At 38.3% G+C, this 23,476-nt stretch overlaps 2 protein-coding genes across 2 annotated transcripts; one reads left to right on the plus strand and one right to left on the minus strand.

The window, feature by feature from the left end:
- Positions 1 to 1,528: 1,528 nt before the first annotated feature.
- Positions 1,529 to 10,780, plus strand: LOC117381651 (putative gustatory receptor clone PTE01). Its single transcript, XM_033978644.2, has 2 exons — positions 1,529 to 2,453; positions 10,779 to 10,780. Coding segments are annotated over exons 1-2 (927 nt in total).
- Positions 7,274 to 8,351, minus strand: LOC117381448 (cytochrome c oxidase assembly factor 4 homolog, mitochondrial). Its single transcript, XM_033978420.2, has 2 exons — positions 8,244 to 8,351; positions 7,274 to 7,822 (listed from the first exon to the last, which is right to left on the minus strand). Exon 2 carries the CDS (start codon positions 7,802 to 7,804, stop codon positions 7,550 to 7,552), a length of 255 nt encoding a protein of 84 aa, XP_033834311.1. The 5' UTR covers positions 7,805 to 7,822; positions 8,244 to 8,351; the 3' UTR covers positions 7,274 to 7,549.
- Positions 10,781 to 23,476: the final 12,696 nt, after the last annotated feature.

Raw genomic sequence — 23,476 nt, forward strand, 5'->3', positions numbered from 1 at the left:
AACTAGACAGTGATTTGACACTGACAGTGTCAAAGTGCCAGGGTCTGGTCTCAAACCAGCGACAGTAATGTGAAATGTAACCAGGGACATAATGAATTCTCAAAGCTTTTTGTTTGGAGCAGAATGATGCCACCTAGCTGGGATGAACATGGATGATATACATGTTCACACACACACGCAGGAGAGAAAATTTAAAATCAGCATGTCCGGTCCATAGGGTACTGCTACATCAATTACACAGAAAGCTTACATGCAACTTGTCTCCAGAAATCCTACACTGGTGGACATTCCTAAAACATGTTTAAATCCAATGTGATTTAAAGAACATAATTTGCATAAGGGATCTGTAACCCTCTTCAAAACATACAGTATTTTGGTGTTAAATCAACCGATTGTAATTTTCATCTTGTAACAAAGATCTGTTAAATCTCAAAGTGCTTTATTTAACATTGATTTTATGTTGGACTCAAAAGGACTGAAACTGCATTAAAGCAGCTCAGAATGCTTGGAAATATATTTGAATGTAATTTGTAGGAAATTTTATAATAAATATACATTGTGTATTTGAAACCCATTGGAATATATTATATCCTCATTTGGTACTTAATGGCCCCAAGACCGATGCTATAGAAATCTATTGCATTATTATTGTTATTGTTATTAGTAGTGGTAGTGGTAGTATAAATACTGTAAAATGATTCACAGAAAGCTAATTAACAACATCTGAAACACCATTGGTGAAATACACTGCCTGGCCCAAAAAGAAGTTGCCACCAAAAAAAGCTCACACTCTAATATTTCATTGTTCCGCTTTTAGCTTTGATTACATCACACATTCGCTGTGGCATAGTTTCGATTTCACTTCTGCAATGTCACAATGATTCATTTCCATCCAGTGTTGCATTCATTTTTCACCAAGATGTTGCATTGATGATGATAGAGTCTGACGCTGCACAAAGCCTTTTCCAGCACATCCCAAAGATTCTCAATGGGGTTAAGGTCTGGACTCTGTGGTGGACAATCCATGTGTGAAAATGATGTCTCATGCTCCTGATCCACTCTGTCACAATTTGAACCAGATGAATCCTGGCATTGTCATCTTAGAATATGCCCGTGCCATCAGGGAAGAACAAATCCATTGATGGAATAACCTGGTCATTCAGTATATTCAGGTGTCATCTGACCTCATTCTTTTAGCACAGACTGTTGCTGAACCTAGACCGGACCAACTGGAGGAGGCTCGTACCTATTTGCTTAGTTAAATCCAGGTGGTGACTTTTTTTTTGGCCAGGCAGAGTACCTTGTTAATTGCACTGAAGCCTAATTGGGTGTCACAAGAGACACCTATGAGTTAGCTCTGAACCTGCATGGGCCTTTTGTACACCCCTCACTGCATGAACGATCATGTGATCACATGATCAAATGCTCACATGTGTGTCGTCATTCTGAAGTGCAGAGTAGGCCTATATTAACATCCTCTGACTGTTCATGTCTTTTATAAACTGTGCTATCTGATTACTGACTGATTATGAACATAGAGGAGACTAACTCATCTTTTGTTCGCCCTGCACTATTTTACATCAGCGGCTTTTATAACTTTGCACATGGTAGATATTATTACATTTTCCTGTGTTTTGTTTATATAATGACTGTCTTTGGAAATGTGGTTCTTCTCCTGATTATTTTGCTGGTCAGATCTCTTCATACGCCCAAATACATGATTGTGTTCAACCTGGCTCTGACAGACCTGTGCGGCAGCACTGCTCTCATTCCCAAACTCTTGGACACTTTTCTGTTTGAAAACAGATACATCTCCTATGAGGCGTGTCTTAGTTACATGTTTTTTGTGTTGTTTTTTGGCAGCATGCAGTCCTGGACACTTGCTGTAATGGCTTTTGACAGGTTTATAGCTATATGCTTCCCCTTACACTACCACAATGTAGTGACTAAACCAGCGGTCTCAGGGATGCTGCTGTTTGTCTGGCTGCTGCCTTTCATTGTCATGGGAACTGTAGTGGGCCTCGTCAGCCAGCTCTCTTTTTGTAACTCTTTAGTGGTTCAGAGTTTTTATTGTGACCATGCTCCGGTGTACCGTCTCGCATGCAGTAGCACAGTCGTTAATCAGGGGCTTGCCCTCTTTGGTGGGGCCATTATTTTCTTGGTTCCTATGGCTCTGATCGGGTGCAGTTATTTGAGTATTGCTTTTGCACTAAAAAGAAATGCCAATGGAGGAGAGCGTTTTAAAGCTCTAAAAACCTGCACATCCCACTTAATGCTTGTGGCCATATTTTTTATACCTCTTACTACCACAAACATAGTTATCTATTTCCCAAACTTTCACCCAAACACTCGAATGATCAACTCTACTTTGACCCACACAGTGCCATCTCTACTGAACCCTTTTATCTACTCTCTTAAGACTGAGGAGGTGCTGACGGTCATTCAAAAGATCTGTAAGAAATTTAAACCTTGGAGAAAAAAGTAGTATCATTATAATGGTATTTACATTGTAACTGTAAAACTATAATAAATGTCCCCTAGTGCTTTATTGGATAGCCTATTTTGTTGTTTGGCAACCATACAAGTTAGCAATGTCATACATAAGCTACATTTATCATATTTGCTTATCTTATTTAAAAAAAAAAATTAACAATCACGTAGCTTAGTGTTCACATAAATTTCCATTTTATATAAGAGAAACCGTTTCTATATATTGTCATATAGTTGTAATGCTGGCCCATCTGCGTTTGAAACATGATACTTGCCAGTAATCACTAAAAATGAATAAAGAACATGTACATTTTTTGTTCCTCAAATCTTCTGTGGCTGTGTTTTTTCTTATCCCAAATTTTCGTTGCATAATTACACATCCTTACCTGCACTGTGCAGGCCGGGAGGGCTTCAGCGGGATCAAGTTATATTTGCAGCTCTCTGGTCCCCTCTAGTGGTCATTATCTGAAGTGTCCAAAACACGCATCTGCAAAACATCTTGTTATCTATTGTAATCCTGAGAGATTTCCATTGTAAAATGTCCTGTCTAATTTTATCGTTACAGTAATATTCTTTTAATATTTTTGTAAGCAACTTAGGCCAATTTCAAAACTACTTTCTGTTATTAGGCCTAGTTTATGAGTCGGCACCATATGCCCACTAGAGGGAGCTATGTCCACACTTTACATTATTGTTAAATGCAACTACAGAGATTGGACACTACTTATTTATTTGTAACACTTCTTAATTAAACCATTACTTTCCTAGTCACAGCTTTACTTAAAAAGGTAGAGTATGTAACTTTCTGGAGGCGGCACATGGAAATACAAAGTTAAAAACATAATTCAGATCATTCCCAACAACGATAGATATATTTTAATGACATACTGTGGAAGACTGTAGTCAAAGGAGCAACATTTGCATGGAAAGAAGTGCAAGGAGACCCTATCCAGTCCAAATAAGAATCAGTTTTGGGGAGGTGCAAGCACACTCATAGTAAGAACACGTTTTTCAGCGCAATGAATAGTAACATAATGAAAAACCAACCAAACAAAAAAACAACATGATTTAATTTTAGTCTATTGTGGCTAAAAATTTACATGTTGTGCTTTAGCATATGAAAGTCAAACATGAATGTTTGGTATAATCATGTAATTATGGTAATAATCAATTTAACATTAGTACATCTCAAAGCACTTTGGGTCTGTCAATCTTTTCTCCACACAATTATACATTATACTATTTATTCCGGGTGACCCCAGAGCTGTAAAGAGACTTTCACTGGAGCAAAGATGTAAGCACAGCAAAGACTTTTCATGAGCAAGAGGGACATGGGACTATGCTAAACAAATGTTATGATCTACAAAGTTTTTAATCACTATTTCATGATTAGATATTTACACCAAGAACCTAGACCTTTAAGGACTCATTTAGAAATATCAGTCCGAGACAATGCACACTGTACTGTGCCATGCACGAAGTAAAAATGTTAAAGGCAGGATGTAGAAGTTTTACTTCACATTTCATATATTACAACATTATTCATCTGTGTCCCCACACATTTTTAATTGAAATATTGCTGAACATATTGTATGTATAATATTGACATACTGACACAATATGGCATATTGTATTGTATGATACAATATCGATTTATTCATGATTGCATAAACACTCGATGCACACACACACATGATGTCCAAGGTTGATGAGATTTTAATTTGAAAACATAAAAGGACTCTCTTTGATCTAAATCCTCACTACCTAAACCCCAGCACCAATCATTAGTCAGTGCTAGTGCAGCCTCTGTAGCTCAGTGAGTGATTTCTGGAGGCATGGCCTGTCTATATACCGAAAATGACAAAAACTTTGTGTCCTCTCTCTCTCTCTCCCTATTTTTTTCATTCATCTTTATGTATACAGGGGGAGGCAAATGAGAGTAGCAGACTCTCTTTTTCAGCACCATTTAGACAATACAAATAAAACACACAAACTACACAGACATGTTAAAAACAGGTACAAGTGTAAATGTTTATCACCAGATTATTAAACCGCATTAGTGGCGCCAATGTGTCCAGTTTTGCATGTCCTTGAAATGTGTTCCATTTGTGGGAAGCAAATAATAAAGTGCAGCCAATTTTTATACATAAACAGAAGAGGCAGACTATAAAGTAAAAGCTCTAAAGATAATAGATTCAAATGCATTTCCCACCATAATAAGGCCCTGGTTTGGTTATGGGTCCAGATAGGGCTCATGTCTGTCATGTATATATGTGTGTGTGTGTGTGTGTATATATATATATATATATATATATATATATATATATATATATATATATATATATATATATATATATATATATATATATATATATATATATATATATATATATATATATATATATATATATATATATATATATATATATATACACACACACACACACATACATACAGACATAGTCCACCACCATTCTTTCACCCATAACATTGTACATTTACACTAAACTGATGCTCCTGTTGCCCATATCTTCTGTTTCCTCACAATTGCCTTAAACCTTACTTTGATCTCTTTAGTTTTCAGTGAGTAAACAATTGGATTCAAACAAGGTGGGACACAAGAAGCCATTGACAAACACAAAACCCGTTGGTCTGGGTCAATCCCTCCAAAATATAAACCATAGATATAAATAATGAAAACGGGAAGGTAAAATATAGCCACTAATATGACATGCTCCACACATGTACTTAAAGCTTTGATTCTTCTATCAACAGACTTCATATTTAACACTGTTATTAATATGGACATGTAAGTCATAAGGATGAAAAGAAATGGTATCACGAGCACAAGAACTGTAAAAATAGATGCTGTGTAAAAATGTACAGAATAATCGTTACAGGATAGCCTATACACAGGGCTATAATCACAAAAGTAGCTAAAAATGCTGAGCGATCTACAAAAAGACAGCCAAGTCATTATACCTACTGCAAAGGTGTTAACTCCTATAGTTATAGACCACGTTATTGCCAAAATACAGGACATAGACTTCAGTGAGTTCACAGAGTTTTGTTGCATAGGAAAGCATATGGCAACCAACCTGTCATAGGCGAGAATAGCAAGAGCACAGGACTCCAAAGACCCAAATGTGAAATAAGTGTGCATTTGGACCAAGCAAAGGTTAAATGGAATAAAATTGTCCTTTGCTAGGAATATTTTGATCATACTGGGGATAATGCATGTATTTAGGATTAAGTCAATGATGGCAAGGTTAACAACTGCTAAGAATTTTGGAGTGTGCAAAGCGTTGTTGAAGACTATGATATAAATCACCAGACAATTAAAAATTACAGTTACAGCATAAACAAAAGCTAAAAAGATAAAGTAGATGCTGATAAACGGTAAAGTCTGGAATCCAATTATGTAAAATCCTGGGGGGTGGAGAAGGACGGAGTTGTTCCAAATGGTTCGAAGATAAGGCATAGCTGGAGTCCACTGATCCCATGTGAGGCCTGAGGAACAGCAAATGTAGATTACTTAAATGTCACAACAAAATATTACATGTTACAAGAGGGTTGTAACCAATTATATCTATAGCACATCTAAAAACCCACGCAACAAGTACACACCCTAAACTAGTTTAAAATACTGAGATAGCGTCAATTGATAAAAAGGAAGTAGTAAAACTGCTTCTGTTGTTCTGCACAATGTACAGACTTTGAGTTAAACATCATAACTTGAAGTACAGCTACAAAAGTCTGCTAGAATACTTTAGTAGACACTTACGCCTGTTACAAATAAACAGTAAGTTTCACTTTTAAATTCAACAACTGAAATAATTTCACTATTCAACAAAATATTTTAGATGGATCCACTATACAGCACAACATACAAGCAGATATAAACACAATCTGTGTAATTCAAAGGGGCATAGTGGGTGTACTATACCTGATCAAGCGTAGAGCAGCGTCTGAACTGCTGCATGTCGAATGTGAATGCTGCAGTTATAATTTCTCTCCAGGGACAAAGATCTGAGCCCATTATATCCAAGTCTTTGTGAAACTCCTAATTACGGATTACAAGTCAAATAAACAACTGCCTTTAAATGATCAGTGAGTCTTATAATTACAGTTATAGGGATCTGGCAAACCTCACAGTAGACGGTGTGTGATTAATTAAATTATCATAAAATATTAAATTTCACATAATCTGTGCATTTCCATTTACAAAAGAAAGTGATGGATTCAAAATATATATTCAAGTTATATTATGTTATCTCACTGTTCATTTTAAAGGTAATGTTCACTCTTTATTATAATCATTATTTTCAACTATGTAAACTATGTAATCTGCACTAATGTTTGTTCTTGAGTCTTGCAGAAAATGTCTTTTGAAAGTGCAGGATCCCACGGGAAGAAGGTCACTGTGAAACCCTAAAACAGAAACATCATGGGAGGATGTTTGTGCGAAGGGGAAGAGTGACCTTCTGGAAATGCAAAAACAGAATATATTTCTCTGTGAATTTCGTCATATGTTTTTACACTGCTTGCAGAGTATATGTCCCCCCATCCCTTTAGAAGTAAGCAGTGTATGTGTTTGTAACTAGGGTTTCCTAACTTTAATAAAAGGAGGAGAAAAATGGTCGGGGCCTTGAGAAGGGGTGATTTGTAACTGAAGGTTTTTTGCCTCTCCGCTCTTTCTCCTCAATATTGAGACAAAATAATCTCTCTTGTCTTCTCTTCTCTTTTGAACTGTAATATAGGTTGTGAACCTATCAGAAAGAAGTCATGATACCTGTATCATTACATTAACAATTAGAACTATTTATTCGGAAAGACATTGTACTGCAGTGCAAAGTTCATAAATGTGGCCACAAACATTTGATGCCTTCCGTGTGGCACATCACAATATATTCCACAGCAATAGCTCAATAAGGCCACAATGAAGAATATCTAAGGCCATATATCCTCCAATTGTTGCAATTTAGGGTCAAAGTAGAAAGAAACACTTCCAGTGTATATGTTAGGTTGTTCATGTACATCCAAGTAGCATTTCTCTCTTTTAGCTGGCGGCAGTCTGTGTGTCTTTTGAAAGCTGTTTTCTCAGTTGTTCTTTCCGAGCCTGCTGGAAACTGGACATACAGTCTTTAAAGGTTTGGACCTGTTTCTGACACAGTCTCCAGTCCTGGTGCTCAGCCATACACTCTTGCACCGCGTAGTGCTGCTCTCCACAGCCGGTGCGAGTGATCATCCGGTCCACCGGGTCGTCCTCGTCCTCGTCCGGTCTGCGGCGGCTGTGAGCAGGAGGCGACGCCATCAGGAGCCACTCAGGAGTCTGAAAATCACAATGATGTTACGAATGTTATGAACGCTTTGCTGTAATGTTGTAAATATTTTATTAGATTAAAATTTTGGCACAGTTGTCACTGCATTGTGAAGGTTACTTGTTATTGACTCATTTGTGTAGTTAAACTGTTTATAGGACACTACTTATGTCGAAAGAAATGAATTACAGTAAAAACTATTGAGGCCCTTCCAACTTCCACCTATGTCTTCTATCCAGACTTATATTTTTATTGTATTTTTATTTATTTTTTTAAGAAAACAATAAATAAGGAACGGTATTTTTAAATTATTTAATTTTTATGGGACTAGTGAACGCTGCCAAGAAAACCTGGAACTAGTGTTAAAGAAGAGCACAGCGAGTCACTGTAAAATGAGACCGACAGTGGGTTTTCTGGAGACGTATCGATTACCTTTTACTTGTTTTAAGCGACAATGAAGCCAATGAAGCCAAAATAATATCCAAAATGTCTTCCAAACTTCACGTAACAAGGAGCAAAAACAGGACTACGGGGGACACATTTCGAAGCAGGACTGGAGTGCAACTGAGAAATAGTTCCGCCGACACAAAAGTCCGCCGCATGGTCCGCTCATATGAAAACTTGCTTCTTATGCACATCAAATTATATTGCACTTGCACACGGTGTTGCTGGGAAATGCACACGACTGGAATGAGGATACTAATAAGAGCTGGCTAATCTATTCTGGATATAAGGAGGTAGGCTGCTTAATATTAGGCTATATTGTAAGGTTTTGGCAACAATCACTTAGAAATGTAATAGGCAAAATCTTAAACCCAAGAAAATATTATTATTGCGGTGCAAAATTGAGCCAATAGATTCTTACAGGCCCATTCATTAATATAAAACAATTTTTGTAATGCATTTTTTCCTTCTTGACAGTAATGCAATTAAATACATCAATGACCCAGATCAAAATATACCCAGTCCATCCCTTCTGAAATACTTACTGGATACACTGGTAAATGACTTTGAACACAACAGACAACATTAACCTAATTGGGCTCCTTCAGTAAACAGCTGATTCAATTCATTCCACTTAGGTAAATACAGCTGGTTCTGACACATTTAGTATGTTTGACATGGCCCCTTAAAATAGGTGCGTCTGTATGTAGGATATTATTATTAAACTCTTTATTTCTTTTAAATTGGACTGTTGGGTTGCAGGTATAAGACAGAAATACATTTTTTAAACTGTCGTAAACATCACAGTACTCGATTTTATACATTTTTCTATAGCAGCTGTAGCCTCTCAGGGCATCACAAAAACTAACACAGAATAACTCCTTTCATTACATGTTTAAAGACACGCTTCTGCAAAATCAACAATCTCAACATTTTGATTGGATGAATATCAGCAAATTTATAACATTTTAATTCAACAGTAAAAAAAAATAAAAAATCTTTGGTGCATATGTTTTATTGCCCGTTCATTACTTTGGTTTACACAACTGAGTGGCCTCATGGAGCTCTTTACAAAGTGCAAGCTGTAGTACACCTTTTTAGGCTCATAACTAGTTTAACCTGAATTATAATCAATTCTGAAATTTGTATTTGTTATAGATCACCCACTAACTTTAAGTTTTCTAACCACTGCCAGCCATCTTGTCTTTATCTCTTTGGTTTTCAGAGAGTACACTATGGGATTGATGAAGGGTGGGAAGCAGGAAGCCATGGAGAGGGTCAAAACTCGTTTATCAACGTCAATCAACCTGATGTAGAGGCCAAATAAAAAAACTGTGACTATAGGAACAAAAAACACTGCAACTATCACTATGTGCTCGATACACGTTGCCAAGGCTTTTAATCGGCTTCCAATTGTTTTCATCTTAAACACTGTCACCAATATGACAACGTAGGTCAAAATAATTAAACAGAATGGGACTATCAAATTCACCATGCTGGACACTGATGCGATGGACCATTGTAGTGAGTTGTCATTACATGCAAGTCTAAACACCGGTGCGTAGTCACAAAAATAGCTAGAAACTTTAACAGAATCGCAAAAAGACAAACGTGTCATTATCGTAACACTATATATGAGTCTCCCTAAGTTCAAACCCCAAGTGCAAGCAGTTATACAAAACATGGATTTCACTGTATTGATGGATGCTTGACGTAAAGGAAAGCAAATTGCAATGAACCGGTCATAAGAAAGTATAACCAGTACATGGGATTCCATTGAAATGAATGCATAATAGACATACATTTGGACCATACAAAGGTTATATGAGATAAAGTTGTCCTTTAGTAAAAAGACTTTGATCATGCTTGGTATAAGGCTAGTGCTAAGGATCGTGTCAACTATAGCAAGGTTTACCACGACTAAAAACTTAGGAGTGTGTAAACATGGGTCAATGATTACTATAAAAATGAGAAAAGCATTAAATATTACTGTAAACAGGTACATAAAAGCTAAAACTATAAAGTAGATTTTAATATATGGAAACGTTTGGAAAGAGACAATATAAAAGCCAGGAGGATGAATGATGCTGGATGAGTTTAAAGGGGACATAGTGACAGCTGTCTTCACAAGATCTGAAAGGCAAATAAGGAACAGCATCACCAAACAATATTATATAATATCAACAAGCATATAAATAGTAGTGATAGTGTTGTTAATATTTTGTGTAACAGATTGTATAGTTGAAACATTGAGTCAAATGGAAATCTAGACACAAACAATACTAAGTGTTCACAATCAATATATCAGCCTGCTCAATCAAAGAAGCTAAGTTAAATTTAACATATAATTATAACATTAATAAGTAACATTTTTACACACTGATACAAATTAGGATTAAAATCAATGACTTCTTCATCTTTCATGCTTACCTGAATGCGTCCTGTGTTAGTGTTTGTGTCCATTTGCAGCCATAGTCTCATGGCCCCTGCTCTCAGAGATATACTCTCCACAATAATCCCAAGAGCAAAACACTCTAATTAATAACAATGAACTCAAAGTTTGTTTAATTTGAGAAACAAACTTTTAATTAAAGCTGCAAGCAGCAATGATGGCCTACACCACCGTACTCTCGTTCCTCCGATGCCTCTGATCCTCTCATTGTGACCGTCTCTGCATCGGGATTTTCAATAACTTTGCATAAAGTAATTTCTGTCTCTGTATGTAGATTATGTTCCCACAGTCCAAACGATAAAGAATATGATCTTGGTCCCATTGACTTTTTTGTAAGTTTTGGTGAATACAGTTAATCCCCCAGTCCAGATAATTCTGGACTTTTTATGTTTATTATAGGGAGCTCTATAACCAGCATGCATCAGCCTGAGGGGCTCATCAGGCTGATGCATGTGACGGTGAGCAGGTATCAAAGAAATAGAAAAAAAAAAAAATTTTTTGATAGTGTGTTACGCAAAAAACTTTAAAAATATCCCCAAAAAAGGATAACTATTGATTATCATCATCACTATTTGTGGCATGTGGAGTGTGAGCTCATTTGGATCAAAAATCTAGGACTAATTAGGTTTCATATAAACGCATGCCAAAGTGGTGGTAGAAATGCCATGCAATATGGGTGACTTCCTGTGTGATATAGTGTATTACTCCAGTTATGTTTTGGGGTTGTTTTCATGTGTCCTATCACTAAGACACTAAGACAAAGTACATGTGTCTCCCATCCCATAGGGGTCATTTAAACGGTGGTGCTGTAGAACTATTTTGTGTGGACCATGTAAAATGTTGTGAGAATACATCTGCAACATTGCCTCTGCCAATTATTGTGCTTTGGTTCATGTTTAATAGGTCTTTCCTTCTCCATTGCCTGATTTAACTCATAGCATCATTCACTTTGAATAGACGGTTTGGATGACCCTAGAGCCAAAACTGTAAAAATTAGAACATGGGTCTAATTCTGTTTTATGATCAAAGGAGCATAAAGGAATTTTCTGCAAAATTTCAACCATTCTTGTCCATGTAATTTTTTTTCTCCCCAGTCCTATTGGTGTGAATAAGTGTGAATTATGCATTTAATCAGTTTCAGCCAGTGTATAAGTGATGCAAATTTAAACCCCGACAGACTAAGCATGTGTGTAAAAGAATTTTTCAAAATGTCTTTTTTAGGCATCTTTGCGTCCCTGCTGTCCAACTGTGAAAAATGCCCAATGTTCATAATAGATCTTTTTTCTTCATCTCATGCACAGAATTTAATCTCCAAGTTTCCTACAAATCAGATAATGTTAATGCTTCATGTGTAGGGAAGGGGGCGCTATAGTGTATAGTATCATATGATTATTAGTCCATTATATTCAGGCTGAGGTCACAAAATGGTGTTTTAAATTTGAGCTCTCTAAGCCAATGACTGTGACCATGAGATGTCATCAAAGAAACAGGAAATTAAGGTGTTTTTCTTCAATGTGTCAACTATAAGGTGTGTAACCATAACCTTTGAAAATCTATGTCTCTAGATGTGGTATGTCAAATCTGAGCTCATTTGGACCAAAAACCAAGGACTAGGTACATTTTATAAACGCGCTGTCAAAGCGGTGAAGAATTTTTGATGCAATATGGCCGACTTCCTGTTCGGCATAGAGCAGTGCTTCAATTCATTTTAAGATTGTCTCATGGAGTTTTATCACTGTTCTGAATTTTGTGAGTTTATGCCAAAATTTGCTTGTCTCCTCTTTCATAGAGTCCACTTTTAGGTGGCGCTGTTGAGCCAGTGGGCTTTGGATATTGTTGCAATGCCCATTTTATACATTTTTTGTTGGACCGATTGTTTTTATACCCCCATGTGAGACTTTTTGTCGATGCTCAAGGAGTCAAAAATGGGGGAAAATTGGGAAAAAATAAATAAATCACAAAACGAAGAAGAATACCCCTCACAAAGTGCAACTGCCCAATGATGAAGATCATCTTTGGGCTTGTTTAAAGTACTTTTATAATGTGATAACACATGGCCGTAAGCATTTAAAACATGACTACCACACCATGCAATTCAGTCAACATTTCTTTGCAGAAGAACATTTTTATGTGCAACTGTCATTAGCTTTAGCCCTTGATCTGCTAATGCACAGTCATTTTGGCCCACCAAGAAAAACCTGGTTTAGGATTTAAGTTGGGCCTGGGTTAATAATTCACTGTATTCACTGCATTTTATAGGTTGGGCTGGAGCTGCAAGAAGTTATTTGATTAATCAAACTAATTGATTATTGAAATAGTTTCCACTATTACAGTAATTTAATAATTGTTAATTGATTAATACATAGTCTCCAAAACATGTCATGAGCTGGGAGAAGAGGTTGTACATTACATTACATACATTTGATTACATACAAATGACACAGAAGATGAATAGATCTAGTGTTTTTGAAGACTTAACTGTCAATATGTTCCACCATGATGTTCTCAAGTGGGTTCGCTTTAGCCTTATCTGAGTAAAATTTTGGAAAACTGTCATATTCATAATCACTAGACTAATCAGTTGGCAAAATATCATTAGTTGCGTACTGTCTGAATATGGTGACTGAATTGAAAAAGGTGTTGGATGGATTGCAGGCTGATTTGGTCCTGGGTTTGAATCTTGGGGCAGGTGAGGCCTTTATGAGGAGTTTGTCCTGTGCATCGATTAGTCTGGATTTCACATGGTATTCACTTCATGCTGTGGTCCATATAAATCCTTATCTTCCTCATAAAATAATTTGTCAACTCATCCACACTTTGGTCAACTGAAAACTACTGCCCACATCTGTCTACATACTATGAAGGTCAAGTTTTCCCTGACTTCCCTAACTAGTTTTGCCATCACTTTTTATTTAGATTTCCACTCATTCAATAATAAATACAGAAGAATATTACATTACATCAGTAGCTTGTTTTGTTGACTTGCTGCTCCTTCATTACGCTCAACTGCAGGCAGATTAGTCTCCCGGGCCTATCTCAAACCTTCATATGTGGAGCATGGGGGCAATTGAAGATTCAAAAACAATGACATTAGGAGTAAATAGTGTTACAGAGAGCAAGGTGACCCCCAGACAAAAGACCGGACTCCCGTGGGCCCCGCTAATGAGGCCTATTTGTGATGTCATTAGGTTCTGGGTAATGACCTTGGTCTTGGAATAAACAAAGAGTTGAGACTTGAGCTTAATTAATCTCATCTGCCTCCATCATCAGGACTTCGGCTGGGGCTAATGGGACGAGGGAGCGATGCTAACGAGCCATCAGTGTTTGTGCAGTAATACCATTTCACTTCATGTACCTCATAATGGCCGCCTGGTGATCTGCTCCCACAAGATATATTCTCTTAAGCAGGACAGGGTTGGGAAAAAGAAGTTAACTTTGATCCTTGAAAAGTTGACTATGTTTATAATATAAACACAAAATATGGCCACGTAGACATTTTTTATTTCATTATTAAGTTTTTGGTCAATTTGAAAATGCACATGAAAATGCTTTTCTTATGTTCATATCTATGAAAATTTCAAATGGATATCTGTAAAACACACTGTTGACAATGTTGACAATTGCTGATTAAGTAATTCAGTATCCTCTGTCCTGTATTTATATTATCAATTTGTATAAATATTGTTTTACTCTTTTGTATTGGTTGACTGAAACACTTACATTTAATTGAGCTATAAGGGTGCTTTTATTTAAAGGGCCCATATTAGGCTATTTTCCGATCTCTGTTGTGAAGTCTTTTTTCCATTCACATGTTTAACACACAAACCCTGCATATTTAGGCTGTGTTTTTCTCTCAAGCAGAAAACAACCTGTTCCACCTTGGATGGTTTCAACCCTGAAATTTCCAGTTCTGTGTTAAACTAAAGGTGGCTGATTTTGAAAAAGCTATACATGCTTTTGTCTCATCGCACCTGGATTATTGTAATGCTTTGTATGTAGGTCTGGACCAGGGCTCTATCCAACGTCTGCAGACGGTTCAGAATGCTGCAGCTTGGCTTCTGACCAAAACTAAGAGACAGGAGCACATTACGCCTCTTCTGTGCACTTTACATTGGCTCCCTATTGCTTTTCGGGTGAAACTCAAAGTGTTATTGATTGTTTTTAAATGTCTTAACTTTATGGGCCCAGCCTATCTTAGGGAGCTGCTGCAGACTTATACTCCTCCCAGAGCTCTGAGGTCAGCTGACCAGCTTCTGCTCGCTGTGCCTAAAGCTCGGCTCAAAACTAGGGGTGACAGGGCCTTTTCTGTGGCAGCGCCCAAACTGTGGAACAGTCTCCTTTTGTCTGTCCGATCATCTGAGTCTCTTACTCAATTTAAGTCTTGGCTCAAAACTTATTTTTTCTCCCTTGCTTTTAATACTGTCTAGATAGAATGTCTTGTATTTTATGCTCTTTTGTATAATGTTATTATACCTCATTGTGTTTTATGTGTTTAGTTATTTTATGTGAAGCACTTTGGTCAGCTGAGGTTGTTTTTAAATGTGCTATATAAATAAACTTGAATTGAATTGAAGGTAAAATGTAGCTGTCGGAACTAGTAAACTCCTGACATCACAAGGTGGAACAGCAGGAGTTCATTTTACATAATATAGGACCTTTAATTACTGTTATAAATCATTGCTGTAACTGCTTTATCTTGTATATGTACATTTGAATCTTTGTGAATGTTAATATTATGAGGTTTGTGTGACCTTCTAATACATGTACAGGAAGCGTATTAGAAGTGTATTTGACATGCATAACACGAGGGTGGGAATAGATAAGTATTACTTCATTTCACTCCATTTCAAACAAACAAATCAGTCTAAAGATATTTTGTGTAGGTTTATGATACATTCAAAGTGTATTCATGCATTTTTTTTCTTTTTCTGGAAAAGTATGAAAAATTTTCTTGGATCAATGCTCGAAATAAATCACATTTTTGTACAGTATTTTGTAATCCTAGTCTCCATCTGTACACTGTCTTTAGACAATGCCAATTTATCAGCTCCAAGGCATTAATTTGTTGTTTTAGGATGCATTAAACTTAGTCCACTTTTTGTCCTTCAATGAGTATTTTTTACTGACTTATTTCTAACCTATATCTGCATACTGGTTCAGGGCTATATTTGTGAGGACATTTATTTTATCTCAAAGCAAATTTATGAACTGATGTTGTAAATGTTGTCCGTTGCTGAAGGGGCAGAAAACATAAGTGTTTGCTGATTATATTGATCACAAGAAGAATCATATAACTTATTTTTCGATTACGTTACATTCGTGATTGGCATTTAACCAACGACACTGAGGTGTATTCTCTTAAACTTGTTTTCATAAACGACACCACAGATTAATTAGAGGAGTATTTCTGTGTCAAGTTTGTTTGTTTCCATATAAAGTCATTAAGTCTGCGTCTCCAGTGACTCTTCACACCATTATATGAACCACAGGGAGCCAGAACTGTCCGGGGAGGAACTGTCTTTTTCAATCAAGGAAATGAAGGTGAAACACTCAAAGAGATTTAGATCAACTTATATCATCTTGAAGTATATTAAACTGCACTTAAAACTATAAATATTCATTATAACATTGACGCCATCAAAGTTTATAGTAAAGTCTTCAAAAACAAAGTGCCCTTGTGCAGGACATTGGGAGGAAGTTATGGCTCTGGCCTAGACTCAGAATTTATAGTTTTAAAGGTTATTGCAAGACCCCCAGCCCCCAGCCTGAAACTGCATGCACATTATTTTCAGCAGCTAGAGGTTTATGGTGACAGCGTTTTAATTTCAGCCATAAGATTAGGCCCAATGTCAGTGTGGATTATCTTTCATAATTTATATTCACAGAGATGCGGTTGTAGGGAACAAGCGATTGTTGTTTTACTAAGGGAAGGTATTTAGCCTCCACTCTTACTGGCTTAAAAAATAACTAAAAATAATCACTAACACTGATTAAAAACTGGCTACAGGTGCTGGGGATTAGGTAGTGACAGGAATCCTAATGGGAGACTCATGTGAGGCTCATTCTGCTTTTTCTTTGGATAAAACGTCTTGAAAACCAAAACATCAACAACTTCCTGTATTATCGCATGACATCACAAGGTGGAATAAAGTGTTTTCTGTGTGAATGAAATGAAACATAACTCCAGATATGTTTGTGATGAGGAAACTTCAGCTCTTGTGGGTGAAGACCTGTGTCAGTTTGTAGCATTAAATGTGTTTGTAATGTTTTGTTTGGTGTAAAGTTTTAAGGCCCCTCATCTCTTTTCTGGTGAGCGGTCAGGATAAACTAACTGCTTCTCTCTGTGGAGATGTTATTGCTATGTCTACAGTGTTCCACATCCATCCATCCATCCATTTTCTTCCGCTTATCCGGGGCCGGGTCGCGGGGGCAGCAGTCTAAGCAGGGACTCCCAGACTTCCCTCACCCCGGACACGTCCTCCAGCTCCTCCGGTGGGACCCCAAGGCGTTCCCAGGCCAGCCGAGAGACATAGTCCCTCCAGCGTGTCCTGGGTCTTCCCCGGGGCCTCCTCCCGGTGGGACATGCCCAGAGAGGCGCCCTAGGGAGGCGTCCAGGAGGCATCCTGAGCAGATGCCCGAGCCACCTCAACTGGTTCCTCTCGACGTGTAGGAGCAGCGGCTCTACTCCGAGCTCCTCCCGTGTGACCGAGCTCCTCACCCTATTCCTAAGGGTGCGCCTGGCCACCCTACGGAGGAAGCCCATTTCGGCCGCTTGTATCTGCGACCTTGTTCTTTCGGTCATTACCCAGAGCTCATGACCATAGGTGAGGGTAGGAACGTAGATTGACTGGTAAATCGAGAGCTTTGCCTTTGGACTCAGCTCCTTCTTTACCACAATGGACCGATACAGCGACCGCATCACTACAGACGCTGCACCGATCCGCCTGTCAATCTCACGCTCCATCCTTCCCTCACTCGTGAACAAGACCCCAAGATACATGAACTCCTCCACTTGAGGCAGAGACTCACCACCCACCCGGAGAGAGCAAACCACCTTTTTCCGGTCGAGAACCATGGCCTCGGATTTGGAGGAGCTGATTCTCATCCCAGCTGCTTCACACTCGGCTGCAAACCGCCCCAGTGCTGCAGGTCCTGGCTCGATGAAGCCATCAGGACAACATCATCTGCAAACAGCAGAGATGAGATCCTGTGGTTCCCAAACCAGACTCTCTCCGGCCCCTGGCTGCGCCTAGAAATTCTGTCCATAAATATAATGAACAGAACCGGAGACAAAGGGCAGCCCTGGTGGAGTCCAACATGCACCGGTATACAATGTTCCACAACATGGCATTAAATCTTGCTTTTATTCAATCATAGATGTTTTTATTGCTACAAAAAATACCTTGAGAAACATGCAGACATGTGGGGAGAAACAGACATTCTTACTATGAGCGTTTCTCTCCATAGATGTGACCTGCTGTAACTTGACCTGGAGATGCCACCTCTCAATAACATCCATGGAGACGCAAAAGTGACATAGTGCACCTTTAAATCTATTACTGACTTCAAAACAATAAGCATACTTTTACAACAGTGATGTTTTTATTCCACACAACTAACGTGATCTACAATGCTAATTAACATGATGTGATTTATGACGCTGCTCTTTCAATTTTTCTCCCAGCTCTGCCTTTGATGAATTACTCCTTTCACTCTTAAGCAATGGGCAGATTACATCTGAAGCCCCCCACTGTAACGAAAATGGATTATCAATCACATACAATTAGATTTACTTTGTTACTTTCACTTGAGCTGGTGAAATTGACTGATTCAGCTATACATATTCTTTTTAAACATAAAACTTTTAAACCCCAGCTTTATATAGAATTGCTCTGTTCAACTCACCTGGGATCTATAATACACACTCCTTAAATACTTTACGAAGATGTGAGTTTGGTCACCGGTGAATCTGTCTGTTTTCAAATGGGTGTGATTGACAGGTGGATTAGCAGGTCTGTATTGAAAAAAAAATAAAGAAAAAAATGTCACAGAGGGCTGAAAAACGTAGCAGAGTCAATGAGCGAAGACTAAACTAAACTATTGATCTGAGGTTAGATGAATTTGATTTTTTTTGTAAATCGTAGGTGACCAATGAGCTCCTTCGTCACTAAAAAATCTGATCTGACTGCACGATCACGTTTGACCAGGTTTGAGACGCAACAGAGGACATGGGGACCAGACTGATATCTATCTGTATGGAAAAAAAACAACAACAAAAAAACAGAGAGGTATCATTCTTGATTTGCCAGGCAACTGTTCAACATTTAGTCATTTGATTTACTGTATTTGAGATCAACAACCACGTGGGGGCAGTATTTAGCAATTAAGAACATAATGATCTAAACATGCCTGCAAGTAAGACAAATATGAGGATTCTTCTGGCATTATAAAGGCTTGTTCAAATCATAGCTCCTAGGTCCTAGCTCCTAGGTCCTAGCTCCTAGCCCCTAACTCCTTTCTCTCTGGATCTATGTCCTGAGATCAACCATAAGAGTCCTATAGAAGGGAGAAGGAGCTAGAGCTGCTTTTGGAGAATCCAGCTGTCCCAACCAGCGACAGGAACAACAGAGCAGTCACATGACACTACAGCTGTTTAATCAAAACACTACAACATCTGTTACAATAAGCGCTTCTCGTTCCCCAATCTGATTTAAATGAAAATATCAGCATGACAGTGAACATAAGTGACCCCAGTGTTTGCACATGAGAGATGCTGCTCTCACCATCAGCTGCACAGCCTCTGCTCTGTCCTCTGTCCCAACAAATATTACACCAAATCCTGTCCTTTAGTCTGTCTGTAGGAGCATAGAGCGGTGCACAGGCTCCATCAGCAAGTTTATGCAAATTACCCATGTGGCTTTAAGTTTGGGTTCTATAAACATAAACAGTATGTGCAGGTCTTCCCTTATGTCATTATGTAGTCTACAGAGAAAGCGTGTGAAGCTGAGACGACCCTAAAAGCTTTTATTTTCAGTCATATATAAAGTTGAGATAGATGTATTGTACAATGTCTGAGGCAATAAAAGCTCCTGAGGTTCCTGTGCTAAAGGAGCTATGAAAAAAAGCATACAGGCTCCTTTTCCTAACTCCTTCCTAACTCAGCAGACTATTCGGTTTTGGTTTAAGGAGCTTGGAGCTATGTGGCCAATTTGACGAATTTCAAATGAGCCAAAAACTACGTAGTTGGATTCTACTACTGTTAAAATATCAGTTTTGTGTGAGACTTTGGATTGAGTAAATACCTGTGTTAGAGGCCAGAAAGAAGTAAGCCAAAACTGTATAATTTGACTTTTAATTGTCAAAACTGTCTTGTCCTTGTTTTTCGCTAATATCTCTGTAATTATTGGGTCTAAAACACAAAGTTAAACGTCTCTGTCAGCGCAAACAAACAATGAAAAATGGATATTATCACAACTGTTGATCTGGTGATATGTAAATGTAGAATAAGTATATTTCTCTATAATTACTGAGGACTACTACTGTATGAGGACTTTGAGCTTTAAGTTTATATGGTGGTTTGTAGACTCAATCTCTCACAAATAATAATCTAGTTCAACATTTGTGGACTTTCAAAAACACTGAATCCCCCATCAAATTCAAACTTCGAGGAGGATCTCTTGGGTAATCCACTATGTATCAATGAAAATATATTTGTCTTAATTACGTTTCATAGACTGAGCGAGTTGTTGAGAGGTGTTGCCGTGGTTACTGCAGTCTGTGATGGACAGGCTGTCAGGTCGGATGTGCTCTGTGCCTGGTGCTAGTGCAGGTGCTCTCTGCTCTTTGAAGGACACTATGAAATATTCAGAGTGCTGAGGCTGCACTTTTCACCCAGCCGTTCCAATGGGAGGCTGTCCATCACATCCTCACTCTACTGTGTTTCCTCATTAACACCAGCACAAGACAGAGAGAGACTGATGACAGGACGTACTGAAGGCTCGACTCCGCCGTGTACGACTTTACAGAGAGTTTAGTGCTAAGTGATAAGCAGACAGAAGAGGAGGGTGCTGGATACGCCTGCACAGTATGGCTGTGTTTCAGAGTGATAGATAATGAGAGGCAGCTAAAGTTAATACTGTTATAATTCACATGTTTGTTGTAATACGGTGAGTTCTTTGGTCCAGCCTTTTGGATATGTCATGGAAAAGTACAAGACAATCAATAGGAAATACTGTGTCTTGCCTCCCATTTGAGATTATGGGGCTCTCTGCTCCTGTATGTGTGTGTGTGTGTGTGTGTGCGTGTGGCTGTGTGTGCGTATGTGCCTTGTGTGTGTAAAAAATATTTGATTGCTTGTTTATTACATCGTCATGTTTTAGAATCTGAAAACCCCAAATATTCCATGTGAATCAAAATTGCCGTTTTAGTTGGCATTATCATCAAATTGGAAATAGTGCATAGAATGTCCTCTGAAAAGAACAAAATATCTTTTTTTTATAGACAAAATCTTAATAAGCTTTATTTTAGACCTCCACAAACATGTTCTGGAATGTATGTGATTAATTTGCAAATTGAACTTTACTTTTGCAAAACCTCTATTTGATGTTTCCCCTAATGGTGAATATTGTTGTTGTTGTTGTTGTTGTTTGTATTTGTTGGTCAGAACCTTAAAACAGGTTAAGGTTTAGATAAGCAAGTGAAGTAGTTAAAGTGCGATTTGGTCTCCAGGAAATGACTGTAGGTCTAATGTCCCCAGATAACATGAAAACCCAACATTGGCAACGACGTATCTACACGATTTGACTTCTACTCTTCTATATTTTATCCTCTATCCATCTGCCCTTGCTGCTCATTGGTTGTAATGCGGGGAATTAATTTGTCCTGTAGATCAAAGTATAAGGTCATGTTTTGTTTTGTTCTCACCCACATTCTCCTCCTCTGTCTCCTCTCACATCCACACAGCAGACAGATCTTAATTAGACTATAGATCCTGGAGACCTTAGGGCTGAAGACCAGGTCTGTGCTCGGGTCAGGGGTCCATCGACTTCACCAGAGTCGACCAGGGACTGCACTGTTCTCATTAACATACTGTATCCCTGATCCAAGAGCCGGGCACAACGGGATTGTGGGTAGTATTAACGCACTAGTTCTAATGGCCAGAACTATTAACTGTTAAGGAAGGAGGAGTTTAATATCCATGCATAATTAAAAATAAAAAACTCTGTGTGGCATTGGTGTACTGGGTGTGCAGATGGTGAGCTTCTGCAGGGCTGCACCAAAGTGGACCCATGGGATAGTTCCAATTTCAAAATGCCTCATGCACCCTAATGTTTACGTGTACAATACAACATTTGTACTTTTTTGTTCAGTCAAATATAGAAATGAATTAAATCAAATACATCTGTTGGCTTCACTTTTGTCTAAAGGGAAAGGAGATGTCTGACTTTGCTGTGAATGGATTTGACAAACCAGGCAAAGCTTTAAACAAAACAGTACAATAAACTCAAGTGTACCAGGTACCAGATATGTACCAGATTTCCACTTTGTTTCTCTGTTGGACAGCAGCAGTACAGTGACCTCAGGCAGATGACTTTCCTGCTCTGACGCCTGGGAGACTGGGGAGTCCCATTATTGACCTCTACTGTTATACAATAAACCAACTAATATAATATTTGGCTTTCCGCAGTATGACCATATAACCTGGACTATGTTAAGCCTAAATTAGGGACAAACATGATGTAAAATGAGACCGAACCATGGGTAAGGCAGTTCTATATAATGATGAACCCAAAAGAGGACACAAAAAATAATAGATTTGTCTTGAAATAACATAAACATTCAAAATAAAGAGAGCCCTGTGTATCAGAGGAAGTGTCACAGTTTGAGAAACACTGCGCTAAACCTTTACATCATCTCCCAGGCAGTCTCTCAGAGCTGTATGCGTTTTCCTGCTGATGATGAAACATTTTCTGTGATGCCTCCCTTAACTTGATTCTCCCTAAAGGACTTTCTGCGCTCCAGATTGGAAATACACCCAATACCATATTAGCACCTGCAAGAGGACTGCATCTCTCCTGAGGTCAGTATTTGTTGTGTTTCTGGCTGAGACCATTTCATTTGTACAGTCCAATATCTCAACAGTAGTCAGTTCACACGGCTTGAATCCCCTATTGGCCGCAGGAACCTTACCTGGCCTAAATATTACAAAATAACATTCGATTTACCTTGTTACAATGTGTGCATTCTGTGTAGTTTCTATTTTTGAGAGAGTTGTAAAGATAGAGGAGTGCAGGAGTGTCATTTTATTGCTGCTGACAAATCCTAATGAATGGACAATAAACTGTGAGTGACAGTGAGGCGCAGGGACAAGACTCTGCACAAACACCTGTCAATCAACGTCACATCGGACAGAACTGTGCAGATGCCTGTGCGGTTATAGTCTAACTAGAATGACCTCTTTGTAAGGTGAACAATGTCTTTATCACACGTGGTACATGGCTCATATAAATAGTAATACAGTTATAGATTTGCAAATGTACTGGCAGGTTTTGTTCAGGAGCAACATTCGGGCTAACACTCACAGCACTTCACAGCAAGAGCGTTCCGGGCCTTTCTGCGTGGGGTTTGCGTGTTCTCCCTGTGTCTGACTGGGTTCCTCCAACTCCAGTTTCCCCTATCAACCTAAAACATCCGCAAAAGGTAAAATCCTCCAGTGAAATTAGTCCTGAACAAGCCTAACAACACGATCACAGATGATAACGGGCATGGT

Source organism: Periophthalmus magnuspinnatus, chromosome 14, assembly GCF_009829125.3.
Source record: "Periophthalmus magnuspinnatus isolate fPerMag1 chromosome 14, fPerMag1.2.pri, whole genome shotgun sequence".
Classification (NCBI taxonomy): Eukaryota; Metazoa; Chordata; class Actinopteri; order Gobiiformes; family Gobiidae; genus Periophthalmus; species Periophthalmus magnuspinnatus.